General features: G+C 40.0%; 1 protein-coding gene across 2 annotated transcripts; it reads right to left on the bottom strand.

The window, feature by feature from the left end:
* Positions 1-76: 76 nt before the first annotated feature.
* On the bottom strand, positions 77-22,247 carry LOC128430515 (macrophage mannose receptor 1). Of its 2 annotated transcripts, none has more exons than XM_053416606.1 (5): positions 21,953-22,247; positions 21,476-21,850; positions 21,014-21,361; positions 20,685-20,776; positions 77-975 (listed from the first exon to the last, which is right to left on the bottom strand). In XM_053416606.1, exons 1-5 carry the CDS (start codon positions 21,987-21,989, stop codon positions 850-852), a joined length of 978 nt encoding a protein of 325 aa, XP_053272581.1. In that variant the 5' UTR covers positions 21,990-22,247; the 3' UTR covers positions 77-849. The 2 variants fall into 2 exon arrangements, with proteins under 2 accessions (XP_053272581.1, XP_053272580.1); XM_053416605.1 differs by lacking the exons at positions 20,685-20,776; positions 21,014-21,361; positions 21,476-21,850; positions 21,953-22,247 and adding exons at positions 1,859-1,950; positions 2,187-2,540; positions 2,655-3,029; positions 3,132-3,235.
* Between the last annotated feature and the right edge of the window lie 151 nt (positions 22,248-22,398).

Below are 22,398 nucleotides of genomic sequence, written 5' to 3'. Positions count from 1 at the left end.
CTGAGTCTACACTTCTTTTCCAAATCGTATATTACTGGAGTCTCAATAGTTGGTCAAAAGAATTCACTGGAGATGGTCAGAGTTCAATGCAGTAGATTTTATTCATTTACAAGAAGTAAACCAGAGATGGTTCCAGGACCCAAATGAAGACTGAGCTTCAAACCCTCTGGTTATATGCTCATCCTTGTCTCACTGTTGCCTGTTCAACCAATCAGGAGGTGGATCTCTTCATCTCCTGATTGGTTCAAAACTTCTGATTCGTCCCGAACCTAAAGGTGTTAAACTTTCCCAAGTTGACTTTGTCCCCCCTTACAGTTAAGACAGGGGTAGATTCTCCAGATCAGATTCGGGCGATTTCTATCTGCATTTTTTATTTTAGGATTACATTTCAACACACTTAAAATAGGTTAAAAAAACAATCATTAAAGTAAGGGGGCATACATGATTACATTTCTTTATGCTGGATATATGGTGCTGTCTGGTGAAAGCGTACAGTTGCGACCAGAAATCAGTTTTACATGGGCTTGACCTGTGCTGTGGGTCTTTGTCATTCCCTTAGTATAAGACATGATCAGCTGTAACATTATTAACCTGCCTAGCAACTAATTACATTTTCCTTCCGATGGACACTCTCCCTGTATCTGGTGTAAATTAGACATTCTTCCCAGGCTGCATACAGTTCCTAATGCTCTTTATACACAGACGCACAGTTTAAGCATATAATCACACAAAGCCTAGTTTTTCTACAACATCATTCATTGGTATGGTCTAACTGCGTACAGTGATAGAGGTGTGTATACGTGCAGACATGAAACATTAGCGCATGCAAAAAAAGTTGAATTCAAATCTTTAAAGCTCAGTTTTTTTTTTCTTGTCAGAACCTTTCTCCTCCTTGTGGAAAACTTTCCCATCAGCCTGTTCTTTCCACTTCAAGGTGATGCCACTCAGTCCGTTCTCCTTCAATCTGTCCTGGAGCTGAAAAACAGAAATGGAGACTATTTGAAATACTTTTAACAGATTCCTTTGCTCTCTAGGAAAAATAGTTATGTGTTTTTAGTCAATTCAATTCTCTTTATCTAGCTTATATATCATAATAAACATCATCTCAAGGAACTTTGCATAGAAGGTCAAGACTTTAAAATGTATAGAGAAAACCAACAGTTCCTACAATTAGAAGCACTTTGGAGACTATGGAGAAAAAACTCCCGCATTAACTGGAAGAAACCTCTAGAACCAGAGTCAATGTGGGCAAGAAGGAGAGGGGGGTTGAAAATAGGGAAGAGAAGAGAGACAAACAGTGACGGCTCTAATAATTCATAACAGAATATTAATAATAATAATATTAAAAGGAGATTTGGAATTATAATTGTTGTTTGTCTGACTCCTGCAGCTCTGGACACATAAACAGCATCAGGTCCCAAAGTAACATTTTCTTTTGAGTCATCTTTGGTTTTTATTGGAAAGATAATATTTACATGGACACTGAGCTTTCGTGGCAGGAGCTGTAACTGCTCAGCTACCAAGATATTTGTCTGCTGGAATGTTTGTATTTTGTGATCGTCACATTGCAATCATGCCAGAATAAGGATTCATGTTTCCTGGTCTCAAATAAAAAACTGCAGATCTACATTATCAATACCTCGAAGAATAATCTGTCATAAATAATTAAAGGAGTCAACATGATTATAAATCTTCTTTCCATTGTGGTGGCTGCTTTGTATTGTAGAAAATCTGTGACTGGAGTTATATTACATTCACTCGTCTCCTTCGTGGTTATTTGATGGTGTCAAACTCTGCAATACATCTGTCCAGGGTCTATGAATGAGTTAATGTTTCAGGGTGGATTTTGCTGACTTGCCTGTTTCAGAATCTGTTGTTTCACAGCAGGATCTTTCAGGTCCAAAGAGGAGTCCTCTAGCTTCACCCTCATCTTCACCAATGTCTTCACTGCTGCTCAGACAAAGAACGAGGAGAGAAACATAACACACATTTAATGTGGTGTATAGTTTGTGAAACCTACAGTTAATCCTGTGGAGATAGAACTACTCAAATCTTTGATTTAAAACACAGAGTGAGGAACCTCTGGTTTCTGGGCTGCATGTTGCCCACAAGACAGTTTCATCAGGCCTGTCAGATAACTCACAAATAAATAATAAGCAACACTAAAATTCAAAAAGGATTCTCACTTGGGACGCTGTAGCAGACAAATGGTTTTCTTTCTTCACAGGAAAATAACCTCCAGTTTCCTCCCTGCTCAAAGTCTGCAACACCACATACGACTTTCATCGAGCCAAGTAGGTGTTGACCCTGATACCAGGAGCTGAATGAGTAGCTACTCCCGTCGGACCAGTAAATCTGAGGATCTCTGTACAAACCGATCGATGCCCATGCAAGAGGTATTATCATTTGTTGTATCTTGTTGTTGTCAGTGTCGTTCGTCACAGTGGCCAGATCTGTGAAGTGTTCTCTGCAGTGCCTCTGAGCCTCAGACCAAGTCTTTGCTTGATTCACTAGCACAAAGTCAGAATCCTCTAATGTTCCTGCAGTTAAGTTTGAGAACAAAAGAGGGATTGTTGGGGTCACACAATGGTTTTCATAATCATATCTTAGACATTATGTTGTATTGTAAAGATCAATATAAAGCACAACATTACCATTGTAGCAGACAAATGGACTCGTTCTATGGCATTCAAGATCATACCATTTTGCATCATTTGTCAGGACCACACAGAACTGATTGGCTCCTTCATTGGTAGGGTCATTCAAATGCCACTTCCTATATTCAGCTCCACTCTGGTTGAACCCATCTGACCACTTCCAATCAATGTGACTGTACAGTCCAATCCAAACCTTAGAGCTGTGACCAGCGGCAGAAACTGTGTCTTTAAGTTTCTTCATTTCTTCAGTGTTTTCAATAGTGACCAGGTCTGTGTACTTCTCTCTGCAGTAGCTCTGAGCTTCAGTCCAATTCATTGCATCAGACACAAAGTGGTACTGATGGAGGAGGCATGTGGAGAAGGTGAGGCACCCTGAGGATGAAACCAGTTATATTTGTTATGTATGAGGACTCAAATTAATCTCTATATTCAGATTTCCTGTTAGACATCATACAAACAGTGAAATTCACTGACCTGAGAGACACAAGACACCAATGAAGATCCCTTCCATCCTGATGCTGCTCTGTGGACTGTCTGTGCCAGTGTTCACCTCTAACACCTAACTTAACTAGTTCTAGTGCAGCTTTAGGGAAATGTAACAGCAGCTCCTCCTCTTCTACTGAAAATAGACAGTGTTCTGTGGAACTCTTTATGCAAAAAAGTCAAGGATGCAAACAACAACATTGTTCTCGTTTACCTCTGGATGCATCTCACTATGCAGATAGTTCTGATCGTATCTGACCCAGACTGGTCTCTGCCTCCACCCCTGTGCAGGTGGTGAGTGAATGAATGTCTGTTTGTCTTGCTCACAACGTGGATCCAATGATACCTCTGTGACAGGGATGTTTGAAATGTTTATCTATTAATGTTGTGATCACCTCTAATTCCATCCAATATGTAGATCAGATAAAAACAAGGATGAGAAGAGAAGAAAATAAATGAGTATTTTAATAATTAAAATATTATTATTATTATTATTATACTGCTATCATCCCAAATGATAACTTAAAACTCTGTCTGGCTTTCTCTATAATTTTACAAGGTGTCAACTTAACTACGTAAAGTGCATTGAGATAATCTATTTTAAGATTTTGGGCTAAACAAATTAAATTGAATTAACTAATTACCCAATTTCCAAACCTCAGGCTGTAACCCTTCTGGATATTGAAGCCTGCCTTCAGGTATCCAGTGTTCATCTTTACAACATGGATGTGTTCATGAAGACACAATTTGCACCACATGTCTCAGATCCAGTCCTTGTAGGCCCGAGCACCAACTCAGCCCCAGCATGTTGTGTGTTTCCTGATCTCAACCAAAAACAGCAGCTCTACAGCAGCAATACCTGGGAGAATTATTAAAATAATTCAAAGGAGTCAACATGATAACTCTTCTTTCCAGTGTTCTGGCTGCTTTGCATTGTAAATCCTCTCTGGCAGGAGTTATTTGTATTCACTCATCTCCCTCAGGGTTATTTGATGTCATCAAACTCTGTATTATATCTGTCCTGGGTCAATGAATGTGTTTCAGGGTGGATTTTGAAAATTTGCTGATTTCAGAATGTCTGCTTTCAAAGCAGGGTCATTCAGGTCCAGAGGAGTCCTTCAGCTTAACTTCAAGAACAAGGAGAGAAAGTTTACAGTGGTACTAGCTTTGTGAAGAAGTACTTGGACCTTTTATTCACAACACAGTGAGGAACCTCTGGTCTCCAGGCTGCTTGTTGCCCCCAAGATCAGGCCTGTCAGACATTTAACAAAAACCAGCAACTCAGATTTTTTTTTTCACCCTGTGGTTTTTGCCTGTGGAGTTTATTTCTTCATACATTTTCTGGACCCATATGAGGACACTCTGAGCTTTGACCTCTGAGATCTCTTCTTTTCACGAGATGAAAGTGTTTGATAACAATATTGATGATTTATCAGAAAATTATTTATGTATCTTCACTGAAAGAGAAATCGAGCAGGATAGTTGCAACTTGGTTGAATATAGTGGGAGTGTTGGGCCTTGTTTGAGTTATGAGTTTTTACTAAGTGCCATTGTAGTTTGATTATAGGGCCTAAAACTCACACGAATATTATATTTTAAACATGCACATTCAGAAACATGTTATCCTTTTTTTTTGGGGGGGGGGGGGAGTGAGATCATGCCCATGGCCCTTCGTGAAGAACAAATAATACAAAATTTGCTATAAATAAAATGACCAATTAGGGGTTGCTGCAACAGAGTGCAAGTTATTTGGTGTATTTGTACATCAACGCAGTGAACAATAAACAAAAAAGAAAACGGCAATGATGGCCATTTTTGTTTCTCTACGTCTTTCTTTTGAACTTCTGTCCATCGATTTAAAGAAAGTTACAGGGATTTTCACAGGTTTGTGGTGTGTGTGTGTGTGTGTGTGTGTGTGTGTGTGTGTGTGTGTGTGTGTGTGTGTGTGTGTGTGTGTGTGTATGTGTGTGTGTGTGTGTGTGTGTGTGTATGTGTGTGTGTGTGTGTGTCTGTGTGTGTGTAAAGATTATAAGTCTTATAGTGAATGGATTTGAACTGGGATTTTCACATCCTCCCAGTTATCAATACTATTGAATTCAGAACAGGATTAGATTTGTAATACGACCAAATATTATTTCAACAGCAGCAACAGTAATATTTACAACAGCACAATCACAATAAACACAATACCTCACTGGAGAGAACGTTTCAGTTGAATAAATAATGTACATGACGTCAGAATGCTATGGACAGTAAAAAGAAATACCACTGTGTGTGTATGTGTTTTCAGTGTATCATATTTCCTCATGATATTTCATTCTGCAGTGCGAACATGCCTCGTAAAGAGAAGAAGTCCCCCTCACAGCAAATTGTAGCTTTAAGTCATGTCGGCATACAAGCCTTCTTCCATGTGCCCCTTTTGAAATTTGAGCACCTGCCCCCCAAAATCCACGAGTGCTTCTGCAGGACTGTTTACTCCCTTTGTCTGTGTCTCTGTTTGTCATTTTTAGATCTTCTCTTGTCTCAAACTCTGAGGCTGTGTTAGAGCTGTGCTGAACCGGGATGGAGGAAAACAACATGTTCCTCTGAACTACCCCCTGACCCCAACCATCCTGAGACTGAGACAGACTCCTGCAGTACACCAGCCAATCAACTGCTCAGTTACACTTTCTGAAAAGTGAAAGTAAAATTCATTAGATAACCTGAAATCAATGAAATTATTTTTAATTGAAAAAGGTACTTCCTGTCAGTGGCTACAATGAAAAAAATAACTCATCGGGTGAACTCAATTAAATTTTTGGCAGGTTTTCCATCCAATAAATATATGTAGCTCCAACTAAATTTTATAAAACCCCTGCAATATAATATCTTCTGATTAGTCCACCTAATTTCTCTCACATAAAGCTAAAATAACATTATTACTTTAACTAGGCGATTAGTTAAGTTGATTTACATAACACCAACTTATCATTTTTAAAGGCAGCTAAAGTAAAATATCTACATAGATGATTTGAAATTAATGCAAGTTAGTCCAACACAAAATTATATATTTGGAAATTAATAATGCGTTTCATCAGATCCTCCGTTTTTTTTACCCCTCAGAAACTGGCATCGTAAAAATCAACCAACATTGAAAACTTTTTTGTTTGTTTTACATACAACAAATATCAAGAAACAAACTGATCAGGAAATAAAACACAATCCTGATAGTTATCCTGAATTCAGCATCAATACAAATACATATAGTTTTATACTTATAATATATTAACTTTTACTTGAATACATTTTATGCTAAACACTTTGAAGTGCATTTGAAACAAATGGTAATCTTAACAACTCTGTAGCAGAGTGATTATCAGCATTAAGAGGCCAAGAAATCTACAGTGTTCTCCTAATATTCAACATGACATCCATACAGCCATAAAGAAGCCAATTTACAAAGAAATTTCTCACCTTGGGTCCATGCATCTAGCATTATTGATCACAATTTTTCAGAAATAGCCATTCACCAGTTTGACTCTCATGCCTAGCTCTCTAGCTGGTGACAAATAAATGCCTAGCAATCCCTCAGTCCCTTAACCAACAAGGCAATACACTTGTTGGTCTGTAAATGTTTTCTTTTACAGACCAACAGACTCCGGTTTTAACTCATTATAACTCATTAGAGCAGTAATTGAAATGTAGCTTCTGATCTGTAACAGAGTGACTGGCAGCATTAAGAGGTCATTCACAACCAATGAAAACTACAGTATAATCCTGTTTATGTCCATTTGGCCTGAGTTGAGAGTCATGAAGGTGACAAGGCAGAGGTACACAAGAGGTGTAGAGCAGAGTCAAAGTCACATAGATGGAAAGGGGAAGTTACGTGGACAGAATTTCCATATGTGAACAGACTTCTCCCAGCTCATGGAAATCCAGTCTTTAAAAATATCAGACCGTGGGAAACATCACTGAGGTCACAGAACTCTGTCGGCTGTGTTTCCCACTCATGCAAACAACTTTATTTTCAGCTGCTGTATCTTTGCATTGAGCTTGTGCCAATTCAAATTCATTACTGAATAAACTTGGAGGTCTACTTGATGTTGTCTGGAAAGCTCCGATCAAGGGCATTAATGATCCCAAACAGCATGATGAACCCCATTATCACCCTCCCTAAGTTTTCCGGGACTTTGATGCCTTCAATCACGATTCCCACGTCCTCTGGCTCCAAATCTCCATCTCTTCAGAAAGTGTATGTCCTCATGATTGTGAGTGCAATGTCCCTCTCTGCACCCTCAGTGGTGGAGGCCTAAATACAAAACACCTTTTAATGGCAATGCTGAACAGCACAATAGAAAATTACAATCAAAAATATAAAGTAGAATTCTTACATGAACTGCAGTTTCATAGAAGGAAGTTGTCAGGTCAAAATCTATGGAAGCCCATTTCAACGTGATGAAGAAAATACAAATCCTGTATCTCAACCTTATGACTTAGTATCGTACCTAATATGTACCCTATTGTTTACAAAAGAATAGCATCAACATTTTAGCAAGTTGTGTCCCATCTCCTCTCTCATCTCCTCCTGTTGCGAGGCGGAATGCACACTCACATACACATACACTCCTGATCAAAATCTTAAGACCAGTTAAAAAATTGCATGAATTAGCATTTTGCACTGTTGGATCTTAGGAAGGTTCTAAGTAGAGCTTCAAAATGCAAAAAGAAGAAATGGGAACAAGAGACCGAAAGTTGTGAGCAGGCAATTTATTGAAAACAACAATTTAACTCAAATAGGCTGTTCATCAGCTGATCAAAAGTTTAAGACCACAGCCTTTAAAAGCCAAAATCTGTGCAAAAATGTGGATTCCATGTCATTTCCTGTCAAGTAATCACACTGTGAAGATCTCTTGATGGCAAAGGCAAAAAAGCTCACCGTCTTTGAACGTGGTAGGATTGTTGAACTGCATAAACAAGGCCTCTCACAACGTGCCATCGCTACTGAGGTTGGACGCAGTAAGACAGTCATTTTGCATTTCTTAAAAGATCCTCAGGGTTAAGGAACCAAAAAAATCAAGTGGTAGACCCAAAAAAATCTCACCGGCGCTGAGCTGGAGGATCCGAATTGCTGTCCGTCAAGACACGGGACGATCCTCATCCCAAATTAAGGCCATTACTGGTGCTGACTGCAGCCCATTAACCATCAGATGGCATCTGCAAAGGAAGGGCTTCAAAAACAAGAAACGTCTTCAAAGGCCACGTCTCCTTCAACGCCACAAAATTGCCTGTTTAGACTTTGCAAGGGAGCACCAAACATGGGACATTCAAAGGTGGAAGAAAGTTTTATTCTCTGACGAGAACAAATTTAACCTTGATGGTCCTGATGGCTTCCAACGTTACTGGCATGACAAGGAGATGCCACCTGAGATGTTTTCTACGCGGCACAGTGGAGGGGGCGCCATCATGATCTGGGGTGCTTTTTCCTTCAATGGAACAATGGAGCTCCAGGTTGTGCAGGGGCGTCAAACAGCAGCTGGCTATGTGGAGATGTTGCAGCGGGCATCCCTCATGACTGAGGGCCCTCGTCTGTGTGGTAACAACTGGGTTTTTCAGCAGGACAACGCTCCAATTCACAATGCCCGTCTGACCAAGACTTTTTACCAGGAGAATAACATCACTCTTTTGGACCATCCTGCGTGTTCCCCTGATCTTGATCCAATTGAGAACATTTGGGGATGGATGGCAAGGGAAGTTCCAGACAGTGGATGCCCTTCGTGAAGCCATCTTCACCACTTGGCGCAACATTCGCACTAGCCTTTTGGAAACACTTGCATCAAGCATGCCAAAACGAATTTTTGAAGTGATCAACAATAATGGTGGAGCTACTCATTACTGAGTCAGTTTTTGACACTTTAATTTCTGTTTTAGGAGTTTTTTTTTTTTTTTTGAGCTGTGGTCCTAAACTTTTGATCAGCTGATGAACAGCCTACTTCAGTTAAATTGTTGTTTTCAATAAATTGCCTGCTCACAACTTTTGGTCTCTTGTTCCCATTTCTTCTTTTTGCATTTTGAAGATCAGTGGAACAGTGCAAAATGCAAATTCATGCAATTTTTGAACTGGTCTTAAGATTTTGATCAGGAGTGTGCGTACACACACACTCACATGAGTCCCAAGGGGTAAATACGTTTGGGTTTTTTTTGCGCTGCCTTCAGCTGCTGTCAGAAAACCAAAACACTGACCTAGCCAAAGTCACTGTGTGAAAAGGTGTCCACCCCAAATTTCTATTCACAGACAAATCTGAGCTGTCTAGATCCGGGCCTTTCCTCTACTCCAGTGGTTTTCAAAGTGGGAAGCGTGCCCCCCTGGGGGGTCCCGAACACTCTCTGAGTCTGATGTCACAGACGGAGAAAGAAAAGAAAAACAATTTATATTTTGTATGTACGCTTCCGAGTATAAAAGTAACTGCAGGCATGGTCAGCGCTCACCCTCACTGAGACGACACCCTGCAGAGTTTGTGTGATTGCTCTTGTTTTCTCTATCATTCAGATGTTCATTGCTTTTTAAACAGTCTTTTTAAAGACTCACTCCTTTCTTAGTAATACCTTCCTGCACTTGCAGCAGGCCTATTCGTAGCCTAATCTAAGGAGAAATTTGCTCCACAGTCGTTTTTAGAAAGCTCATAGCCCCAAGAGCTAGCCTTCTAGCTAGCTAACTTCTTCGGAGGGGGTCTCGCCCCGGGGCGCAATTCCATGTAGAACCGCCACTGGCCGAGGTGCTGGCAAATGACATCATGAAGCAATGCAAATTAAAAAGGCACCTCGACACCAAACACCCTGACTTGAAAGAGAAGCCTGTGGACTTATTTAAACGTAAATGTGATGGCCTCCAGCAAAAACAAACCACCATCTCCAAGCATAGCACTGTCTCCAAGCAGTGTCTGGAGGCATCGTATATAGTTGCTCATAGAATTGCTAAGCTTGGCAAACACCATACAATTGCAGAAAAACACTGATTTTGCCGGCCGCGCAAGACAGAATAATAATAATAAATAGTAAAATAGTAATAATAATTATCTGTATGGGCCTAACAATAACAATAGCCTAACCTTGACATGTCAGGCCTATCAATAACAATATGCTATCTATCTATCTATATATGGTGGTGTAGTTGAGGGCGGCAGTGGAGGGCGGCGGAGGGTCGGGGGGGCCCCAACTACCCCTAACCAGCTTTTTGGGGGCCCAACTTGCAAAAGTTTGAGAACCCCTGCTCTACTCCACAATCATCTTAGACTTTACCTGGTTCACTTCACTCCACCGCTGCACCGCTTCCTCTGTCCATGCTGTCAGCTGACTCTGATCTGTGTGTGTCTGTGCGTGTGTGTATAAGGGAGGTGCAGAGTGTTTTTAAAAGTACATCCAAAATGTTAAAATGTAGGGTTACAAGAACCGATAGGGTAGAATTTATCCTCTTATGGTCAGTTTTATTACGGGTTCGTTATCCGTTCCTCACTAGCCTGGATGCCAGACGAACTTAGCCCCGCCCACCACATTTAAGGTTGGGAACTTCGGTCTGGAGTTGCTCCGTTGGGGAGAAATTATGCCCGAACAGAAACTGTTCGGACCAATCAGATTGTCAGGGCGGGCTTTATACGATGATGGACAGATGATCAACAGTAACGTAATCAACAACGTCATCAAAGTGCGCTTGGGTTGTATTCGTTTTCAACAAACATGCCTGCCGCTGGAGAGCTGAGATGTGTAGATGCTGCCATTGAGTCTGTTTTAGAAGACCTCGACAGCGCATTCATTTTGAAAGAGGAACAGAGAATGCGGAAGCGACTCCAAAGAGCCGCCCTGCGCTAATCCCCATCGCGCCTAGCGCTTGGCTGTTCACAACGGACGCTGAAGCGACACTGAACCGCCGGGCAGCGCTAATAATATCACCCGTTGATCCAGTAGTATTCAAGCATATACTTACTTGTTGCTCCAACATTAAGCAACAGCGTCCCAACATTTGTCTTTCTTGGTGTTGTCTTTATACAACATGTTCTGAGGATCATACAACTCACTGCACTTCTCCACTTCAATTATTAATTTAATGTCATCCATGTTGAAGAACTTCGCTGTTTGCTCCGTTAAATGTCTGGTGTCGAGGGTAAATTACTTATTCCCCCCCCCCCCTCTCTCTTTTTATCTTTATGACTGCTTGTGTGGCTGTAGTGGATGGGCAGAGGGCGACATTTAATAATGTCATTGGTAAAATTAAAACTCCAGGACAACAGAAGGGGAATTCAATGTATGGGATGCATATTTGATAATTTATATCATATAAAATATTTCATCAATATCGTTTAAAATCATTTTTCAGTGTGTTTCCTGGCGCGATACGCTCGCGTCAAGCGCAAAAAATAGACTCGACGCAAAAACGATCGAAACGAGCGCTTCAGCAACCCGCACAAAGGTTTAACATGGGAGTGGATGGGAGCCAGCTGTTATTTAAGGCTTGGCGCTGTGCTTAAGAGTCGCTTCGGCGTCGCTTCAGCATCCGATGTGAACCCGGCGTTAGTAAATAACTCACAATGCGTCGCTTAACATACGTCACATACTACGTTGCTCTGATTGGTTGTAGGTCTATCCAATTGAGACAAGAGGCATTTTTTTTTCTGGTTCGGTTGAAACACGCCCCATAATCACATCCCAATGGAGCGGTATCAGACTCACATTCTGACTAGAATTGTGAGTATGACAACGTCAGGCTAGTTCCTCACTGCACATGGAGCAAGTGGAGCTACTTTGAGCTGCTGGTTAGGGTTAACCTCAGGAAGGCTGTAGTTGCCTTAAAGGTTTATTTTGCTTTCATGACTGTGAGTGAAACAATTAAAATATGTGTTTAATTAATGTAAACTATTTAAAAGGATAAATATTAATAAAGCCAACGATATTTAAATGTTTCACCTCTAAGAAGGGCTTGAATACATTTTGTTGGTGTATAGAAATAAAATAAAATAAATAAATCATAATATATTAGATGAACAAACATCATATAAGAAAAACACAACCCTTCTAAATGATTGTCTCCTTGTGTATTTGCAGTTTATACTCAAACACACAAACAAAAGCTTGTGTGTAAAAACCCTGGTGATCAGGGCCTGGAAGCTCTCTGATGGAGAAAGGGCTCGAGCCTGCAGCCTGCACTGGGCCTCCAACATGCTACTGTAAGATCTGTAAGAGACGCTCCTTCCCCACGAGGCTTCAGGGAAGGTAAGAAAGGGAGGGGTTAACTGTCCTACATATAAACTCTGCTTTTAGGAGAGTACATTCATAAAGACGTGTGGAAGAAGCAACCAACATATCTAGATCATGAGTACATACTAATACTCCCGATAACATGTAGAAAGTCTTTCTGTTGATATACTGCAAATAAAAACAAGATTTTATGTGTTAGTGATAATCAGTAAAACTATCCCAGGGATATTCCAGCAACTGAATGTTGTACTTCCATTAAGTTAAGAGCTTAGTGTGAGAGTTCAATGTTTCCTAATCTCTATCAACAGAATATGTGTGTGAAGTTGTTTAACTTCCTGTTTCATTATAAAGTTCTAGTTTCATGGGTTTGACTGTTGATGTCAGAGACAATTATTTAAAAAACTAACATGGAAGCAGAGGCCAAGGGAGGACTGTCTGTGACCTACATTTCCTATAATGCTACTTTAAAGCATTTTTCTTTGCACCTGATAACTTCCACCTCTTTTTCAACTTTACTCCCTCCGTTTTATATTTCAGGGTTTCAGTTATAAATCCGTGGTTTTCAAGCTCAAACCAAAGTAACCGGTTTACAGATCTTCTCACATCCACAGAATGAAAAGAGTCTTGACTGCCTCCTGGTGGCTGACTGAAATACAGGCCATGCACATTGCCCCCTACATATATATTGAGTGACATGAAAAAAACTAAAATGACTTGATTGACATAAAGGAACTTCGAGTGGAGATGTGTCGTAAAACTTGTTATGGTGTGTAAACTGTGTTAACTAACACTTACTATGTTAAATGTCAAAATTCGTTAAAATAATTGAATTGCACAGCTTTCTTTAAACTTTAAGCTTTCAGCCATAAATTATAGATCTCTTCCATTGTGGCTTTGCTGTATGTGCACTGTCAGCCTGTCCAAAACAGTTTTCTAGTTTTGTGATGCTAATAAGCGCTTACTTTGTAGAGGAGCAACGTGGTCTCATGAAGCGGTTCGTAAGATATCGTACTAAAAGTTATGTCCAAATTTTCGTAAAGAATCATATGGATTTTTAGCACTAAATTTTCGTAGAGAATCCTATGAAATGCGCCTGCGCAGACCTCCGCAGCGCTCTGATAAAGCAAGATGGCGGACATTGCTGTATTCTTGTTGGAAAATGCTATATTTTAGCAATATTTCTTATAGAAATCTGTTTTGATGATATCTATGTCAAGATATGTGTGTTTCAGTTTCAATATTTTCATTCAAGATTAAAAAAAACCCCCGCTAATATGTTTTCTAAACCCTATTTTCACAACCCTAATCTAAACCAGGAAGAACCATACAGAGAACTACAAATTGAATGGCGTTCCTGTACCTGTGTGTGTGTGTGTGTTATTCCAATCTTTTGTAGTTCTGATGTGTTTTCACTATTATGTGAGATTGCGACCGGGAACCTTGCATGCTTCTTTATTGTTTTTTGGTGTGAGAAAAACACCTGTTTAGTCAGATTTAGTTTTTTTTAATAATCAAACGTTCAAATCTACTTTTTTCAAGGTTTTGGCCCTACTCAGTGGCGCCCCCCATAATTTTGCATTGGACTATGGTAGTGGAGTTCAAGACCTTTCCAAAACAGTTCATACCATGTCTGTTGCATATTTAGTTTCCATCCTGTAAGCCCTCAAAACTGACTCAGGTGCAAGGTTCAAAGGTCATCCCTGAGGAGCAAGAGCCATCCACAATTTTCCCACTGACATAATGTTACTCCCGAGGTCAAGACCTTTACGATGATGTCTTTGCTTTTGTTCTATGACAAAGTCTACATTTCATCTTGCTCCAAGCACAAGCCCTCTGGGGTTTACTTTCTCAGACCCCATTGAGGTCCAAGCTGGTTCAAATCCTTCAAATCTGTTTTAAGTGGTATTTAATGGCCAGATATGGTCAAAATATGTATTTTTACTTTATAAACAATCATATGTTTCACTTTGGACCAAGTTAGAGACACCTTTGTTTATTAACAACCCAATTTCTCACACCCAAGCCTCTGACTGTTTGCACTCCTCCCCTCTGGGAGGCGCCACAGGTTCCTCCGTTCCCGGACCAGCAGGTTCAGGAACAACTTATTCCTGTGGCTGTCACTCTGCTGAATCACCGTGGTGCAGACTTCATATTTTTTTTTCATATTAGGGTAAGGGTTAGATGAATGTCCGCCATGTTTTTTGTTTTCACGGAGAGAGAGAAGCGCATAGGTCACGTGTCCCCAGCCTCCTGACTCACAATTTAGTGGAATTCCTACGAATTCTAATGCATTAGTTTTAGTAGCATTTCCTACGAAATTGTAATGAGACCAGCCTGCACACCTACTGACACATGATAGTGTCTTAACACAAACTTTAGTCTATTAGTTTCTCCATCTTGACTCTGTTTCTATATCAATTGACTGTTTGTTATCTTATCTCAAATCCCTCCTCTGCTTGTGCTCGATTCCCTTCTCTGGTACTGGATGTTCTCTCTGTGCCCTTCTGTCTCTCCTCAGCTCCCAGTGCAAGGCAGCCTCTGACTGGGAGAACAAGTGTTTCTTATCACCTGCTGTGCCAGACTGGCCAGTTGCATAGACAATGAGGTCCAGCTGGTAGACCTGTAGCTATGCTCACAGGTAAGATAAGATGCATTTATTCGTCCCAAACACATGCACAGTCATGCAAAGGCACACTCATGCAGGTAGGGAAATTTAATCTCTGCTTTTGACCCATCTGGTGCAGTACACACAGAGCAGTGAGCAGCCATGTACGGCGCTCGGGGAGCAGATGTTGGGGGAGTAAGGTGCCTTGCTCAGGGGCACTAGACAGGGTAGGGAGACTCTTGGATTTTTGGACAGATCAATCCAGGTTCGTCTTTTGTTGTCTCTCCGTGGAGTCGAACCAGAGACGAACCAGAGACCTTCTCTGCCCATAGTCCAAGTTTCTGCCACACATACATCTAGATAATAATGTCAACAACAGGATTTCCTTTAGCTGTATTAAAATAAGATCCATATGTCAGGTCATAGTGTAGTATGCAAATTCATTATTCTGATATTTCATCCACTAACTGCCCGAAATTAATTCAATCCACGACATGATAATGTTAATAATAATGTCCATTGGTTCTCTCAGCATTGTGTCATGTATATGTTAAGCCATTTCACACAATCAGCAAGTTGTTGTGATCACTTTTAAAGCCCAGACAGTCTTTTATTTGTGAACTGATATAGAGAAAATATTCTTTCTTTCAGACTGTGTGCCAGTGTTGCATGGTTTGCTACAAGACACGTTAGTCTCCTTGATACTGTTTTAATACTGCTGAGGCTCACTCTTTGTGTGTGAGTGGATGCGTGTGTGTGTGTGTTTGTGTGTGTGTGGTCAGACACTTGTGCATGAATTGCATTCAAGGGAATGCAGCCTACTTGCATAACACATTTCATACAGAGGGTAAAGTTGACAGAGCAGAGGAATGTGGTGTCACCTTGTGTATTGTTTACAATGCAGATTATTGACATTAGGTTTGGCAAAACCAGTGATTGAGTTTAATTTTACCAGAGAACTTAACAGTCCCATGAGCCTTTGGATACGGTGTGACCAGCCGTGGACTTGTCCATAGGAGACGACTGACTTGCTCGATGTCAGTTGATGACAGATAAGCAGATACACACACAAAGCCTACCTGGGTAGCAGGGAACATAATATTGATCAAACTCAGAAGGAAGCAAATACTGCACTTTTAAAGGACAATCTTAATCTTTATTTCTCTCTTTTATTTGGTACTTTAACAGAGCTCTATCATTGCATTTTTAATGTGTGTTCATACAACAAATCCAGAAGTGTGAATGTATGTTGATTGTTGTTATGCAATAAATTTGTCATCTGTTCAACACAGTTAAACTCCTCTCTTGAGCTATTATTAAGGCAACCGTTCACGGACCTATATAGCTGTTAGCACCTCAGCTTCAACCATTGGCTTAGAACTTAAAGGGGTGCTACATATGTCTTTTTCTTTCTTATTCTGCCACCTCATTAATCTATTCAACTCATTTTTGGAAATAGAAGTATTCCTCTAAAGGTCTCAGACTCTTTGGTCTAACCCCAGATATTTTATCTGCATTAGTATATTTGTGGTGAATTTCATCTTTAAATAAGCTAACACTAAATTAGAAGTATGACTATCTCGCTTAACAACTATGGACATGATCCGAACATGAATTGCTCTAACTGACAGGATGCCTGCTGCTACCTCCTCTGTCTCCATAACAGTTTCAGAGGGCTCCAGCCTTCTTCTGAGACCAATGATGTGAGATGCAAGGTGATGAACAAGCCCACAGGTATGGGGTGCCGTTTGTAAAGCAGCTCACGCTGAAAATAACAGCAACATTTTGTCACATTTAGCTTCAAACCATGTTTAAAAAACTGGTGTGAATTTTTGAGAGTCACTTTTTTGCACATTTACAACAATATTTGTCAACTTAGAGATATTTTAAATATTTAAATCCAAATGTTAAATGTTACACTTAAATGTTAAATGTTAAATCTAAATGCTAAATCTAAATCTAAATGTTAAATTCAAATCTAAATCTAAATGTGAAATCTAAATCTAAATATAAATGTTAAATCTAAATGTTAAATCTAAATCTAAATTTAAATTTAAATTTAAATCTAAATGTTAAATCTAAATGTTAAATCTAAATCTAAATGTTAAATCTGAATCTAAATCTAAATGTTAAATTTAAATGTTAAATCTAAATCTAAATCTAAATTTTTCGGGTGAAACTAAATATTTAACTAATATGCAAATTCAAATGCCGGTAACAGGAAGTAACAAAATAAAAGCTTGAGGAGGTCAGAGTTGCCTCTTCAAGAGCCTCATCTTCTTCCAGATAAACAGGGCTGAGCAAACATAGATAAACAGGGACAACAGAAAATTATGCAGAAAGCCCAGAGAGAGTGAGAGATCGAGAGAGACTTATATCAGAGGTTCATATCGTATTTCTATGAAGCCCAAACAATATCTTACACAAATTCTGCCACATTATAAGGAAACAATTGTCTCGGGTCCCCTGCCTGGCCAGTTGACAAATATTGTTGTAAATGTGCAAAAAAGTGACTCTTAAAAATTCACACCAGTTTTTTAAACATGGTTTGAAGCTAAATGTGACAAAATGTTGCTGTTATTTTCAGCGTGAGCTGCTTTACAAACGGCACCCCATACACAGGGGGCACTGTTTCACCACCAACGATAAAGCCCATTGCCTTCCCAATGCACATTAATGGAGGAGCCAGCAAGCTGCCACAACAAAGTTTATATATTATCTTGATACCACGGTTAGTGTCTTGGAAATATACAGAAAAACAGGAAGCTATTGCCACAACATATAATAAATTGTCTGTGAAGATTCTAAGTCATCCAGGTCATGGTTGTCCAAGAAAACTTGGTTCCATGGCAACTGGACTTGGATGCAGATACTTGTGTAGAGGAGTGGGGGGGCACTAGGACCCAGGCACAATTTGGCAAATCAAGGGAGAGCATCTCAGCAGTTAAAAGGCCGATTGAGCACTGGTGTGTGTCAGCATTCATTACTGCTCTTGTGATCATGCCTGTGCACATGTCCTCGGTAAGCCAAACAAACTTTTGTTTTAAATAGAAAAGTGTGATTGTTGGGGTAATGTAGGGGTGCAGTGCACCCTGAAGTATTAACATTTTAATATAAATATAGATTGTGTTGAGGTTTTACTATTTTAACTATTGTTTATTTTGTAAAGGGTCATAACGGTCCAGAATTAGTTGCAGTGCAGGTATGAAACTGCATTTTCAACTGAGAAATACCATTCACAGGACATTGTATGCATGCTATTGTGGGATGTCATGAAGTACAGGTACATGTATTGCATTACAGTACTACATTTTTTATGTATTGAACTTTAATTAAGTAGATTTATTTACAATTTGTCTCCACTTCGTATATCAGCAAATCTGACTGTCTACACCACTGCATATTTTTTTTTTTGCATTACATGTTTACGTTATGTTTTTTTAATATTTCAATAATCGAACTGGTCCACTGTTCCAATTGGAACAGGCCGGTATGATTCAACCACGCCTCCTGCAGCAGTAGCACTTGTGGAGGAAGTTTCATGTCAAATGGATTTGGAAGAGGCCACCACCAAGACTCAGTCTTGAAATAAACCTTGTCCAATACTGCATTTAAAAGAGACATATGACAGTGTGGACGAGCATTGTGTTAAGTTAAACAATATACAATAGACAGAAAGTAAATCTACTTAATGTTTTATAGGTAAATTGCAGCCCATTCTCTTCTGTCTGTCTGCTGCAGGAGGCGTGGTCTAATCTTACCTGCCTGGTTGGATTTCTGTGATTAAATGTGAGTCTAATTCTTTGGACATTATTCAGAAATCCTTTAAAACCTGTGGTTATTTGTTTCACCTTTACAAACCTGTGAGAAATAAAACAAAGGATTTGTTTGTGAAATGTAAATAATGATGAGGGTCAGACTCTTCTACAGGATGCATTGTTGGAGATAAAAGGTCTAACACTGGACCAGATGCTGAGTCTAGACTTCTTTTCCAACACGTATACTTTGCTATTAGTGGAGTCTCAATAGTTGGTCAAAAGAATTCACTGGAGATGGTCAGAGTTCAATGCAGTAGAGTTTATTCTTTTCCAAGTTGTAAACCAGAGTTGTAAAACTTCTGATTCGTCACGAAACCTAATGGTGTCATACATTCCCAAGTTGACTTTGTCTCCCCCTATAGTTACGACAGGGGTCGAATCTAATGGTGTATTAAAGTTGTGGTTGTTGGTCTAACTTTGACATCATTATAAATCTTGGAGTTCTGGAGGCCTCTGTTTCAGGCCTTACTCGATTTAGAAGGTCCTGTCTCCAGACTCCATTAGATTCGGGCGATGTCTATCTGCATTTTTTTTTATGATTACCTTTCCACACACTTAATATAGGCTAAAAAAAAAACAATTACAGTAGGGGCGCATACATTTATGCTGGATATATGGTGCTGTCTGGTGAAAGCGTACAGTTGCAACCAGAAATCTGTTTTGCATGGGCTTGACCTGTGCTGTGGGTCTTTGTCATTCCCTTAGTATAAGACATAATCAGCTGTAACATTATTAACCTGCCTAGCAACTAATTACATTTTCCTTCCGATGGAGACTCTCCCTGTGTCTGGTGTTAATTAGACATTCTTGTTACGGTTTGTGGAAGGAGATGGACCCAGGATGCAGAGGTAACAAACAAAAAGGTATTTAATATACAAAAGAGTCTTTAAACAAGACAAAAACAAACAGGAACACTAACACAAGTAACTCTGGCGTCAAGGCGCAGGGAGAACAAGGAACGAGGAAGCTGGTCGAGACAGCAGGAACGAACAAACAAACCTTATCTGACCCGTGTGGAAACGGGTAGAAAACAACGAGTACAAACCGACAGGGGACAAAGGGAAACACAGAGGCTTAAATACAGAGGAAAGGAAGGGGCAATTACGCACAGGTGAAACACATGAGGATTGGGCACGACAATCAACCACAGGAAGTAATGACCGAAACCACACCAAAGGGACAGATACTACAAAATAAAACAGGAAACAGAAAATACACTGAGACTGAAACTTAACAAACTAAAATGACAGGACATCACAATTCTTCCTGGGCTGCATACAGTTCCTGATGCTCTTTATACACAGACGCACAGTTTAAGCATATAAGCACACAAAGGCTAGTTTTACTACAACATCATTCATTGGTATGGTCTAACTGCGTACAGTGATAGAGGTGTGTATACGTGCCGACCTGAAACAAAAGCACATGCAAAAAAGTTGAATTCAGATATTAAAGTTCAGTCTTCTTTCTCTTGTGAGAACCTTTTTCCTCCTTTTGGAAAACTTTCCCATCAGCCTGTTCTTTCCACTTCAAGGTGACACCACTCAGTCCGTTCTCCTTCAATCTGTCCTGGAACTGAAAAACAGAAATGGAGAATATTTGAAATACTTTCAACAGATTCCTTTGCTCTCTCAGACAAAGACTTTTGTGGTTTTAGTGTTTTAGTTCAAAAGGGCAGGTGCTTGAGCACCACTAGGGGTCTATCTGTGCATGTGCCTGATTATAACTCTTCTTTCCATCATTGTGGCTGCTTTGCATTGTAGAACATCTGTGACTGGAGTTGTTTTTACATTCACACGTCTCCTTCATAGTTATTTGATGAGGTTAAACTCTGTAATACATCTGTCCAGGGTCTATGAATGAGTTAATGTTTCAGGGTGGATTTTGGAGACTTGCCTGTTTCAGAATCTGTTCTTTCACAGCAGGGTCATTCAGGTCCACAGAGGAGTCCTCTAGCTTCACCCTCATCTTCACCAACGTCTTCACTGCTGCTCAGACAAAGAACGAGGAGAGAAACAAAACACACCTTTAATCTGGTCTATAGTTTAGTGAAACCTACAGTTATTCCTGTGGAGATACAACTATTCAAATCTTCGATTTAAAACACAGAATGATGAAACTCTGGTTTCTGGGCTGCATGTTGCCTACAAGACAGTTTGATCAGGCCTGTCAGAAAACTCACAAATAAATAATAAGCAACACTAAAATAAAAAAAGGATTCTCACTTGGGACGCTGTAGCAGACAAATGGTTTTCTGCCATCACAGGAAAATAACCTCCAGTTTCCTCCCAAATCTGCAACACCACATATGACTTTCAAGGAGTAAAGTCTGTGGTAATCCTGAGCCCAGGAGCTGAATGAGTAGTTACTCCCGTCGGACCAGTAAATCTGAGGATCTCTGTACAAACCGATCCATGCCCAATTGCCATGGGGTATCAAGTCCAGTATCTTGCCGTTGTCAGCGTTGTTCCTCACAGTGGCCAGATCTGTGTAGTGTTCTCTGCAGTGCCTCTGAGCCTCAGACCAAGTCTTTGCTGTAGTCACTGGCACAAAGTCAGAATCCTCTAATGTTCCTGCAGTTAAGTTTGAGAACAAAAGAGGGATTGTTGAGATCACACAATGGTTTTCAAAATCAAATATTATATTTTATGTTGTATAGTAAAGATCAACATAAAGCACATAATTACCTCTGTAGCAGACAAATGGAATCTGTTCAGGGCAGTCAATATCAGACCATCTTCCATCGTTCCTCATGTTCACACATAACTGATTGGCCTCCCAATTGTTTGGTTCACCAGAATACCACCTCCTATATTCAGCTCCACTCTGGTTGAACCCATCTGACCACTTCCAGTCAATATGACTGTACAGGCCAATCCAAACCTCAGAGCTGTGACCAGCGTTAAAAACTGTGTCTTTAAGTTTCTTCATTTCTTCAGTGTTTTCAATAGTGGCCAGGTCTGTGTACTTCTCTCTGCAGTAGCTCTGAGCTTCAGTCCAAGTCATTACATCAGACACAAAGTGGTACTGATGGAGGAGGCATGTGGAGAAGGTGAGGCACCCTGAGGATGAAACCAGTTATTTTTGTTATGTATGAAGACTCAAATTAATCTCTATATTCAGATTTCCTGTTAGACATCATACAAACAGTTAGATTCACTGACCTGAGAGACACAAGACACCAATGACGATCCCTTCCATCCTGATGCTGCTCTGTGGACTGTCTGTGCCAGTGTTCACCACTAACACCAAAGTTAACTAGTTCTGGTGTAGATTTAGGGAAATGTAACAGCAGCTCCTCCTCTTCTACTGAAAATAGTTAGTGTTCTGTGGAACTCTTTATGCAAAAAGGCAAAGATGCAAACAACAGACTTTTTTTCTCATTTACCTCTGGAGGCATCTCACTATGCAGATAGTTCTGATCGTATCTGAACCAGACTGGTCTCTGCCTCCACCCCTGTGCAGGTGGTGAGTGAATGAATGTCTGTTTGTCTTGCTCACACCGTGGATCCAATGATACCTCTGTGACAGGGATGTTTGAAATGTTTATTTATTAATGTTGTGGAAACTGTTGGGTTTCTCTATCATTTTACAATGTCTCAACTTTACT

The sequence above is a fragment of the Pleuronectes platessa genome, chromosome 23 (genome assembly GCF_947347685.1).
Source record: "Pleuronectes platessa chromosome 23, fPlePla1.1, whole genome shotgun sequence".
Lineage (NCBI taxonomy): Eukaryota > Metazoa > Chordata > Actinopteri > Pleuronectiformes > Pleuronectidae > Pleuronectes > Pleuronectes platessa.
Note: the sequence above shows the minus strand (reverse complement) of the source record. Positions and strands in the feature narration are given on the sequence as shown.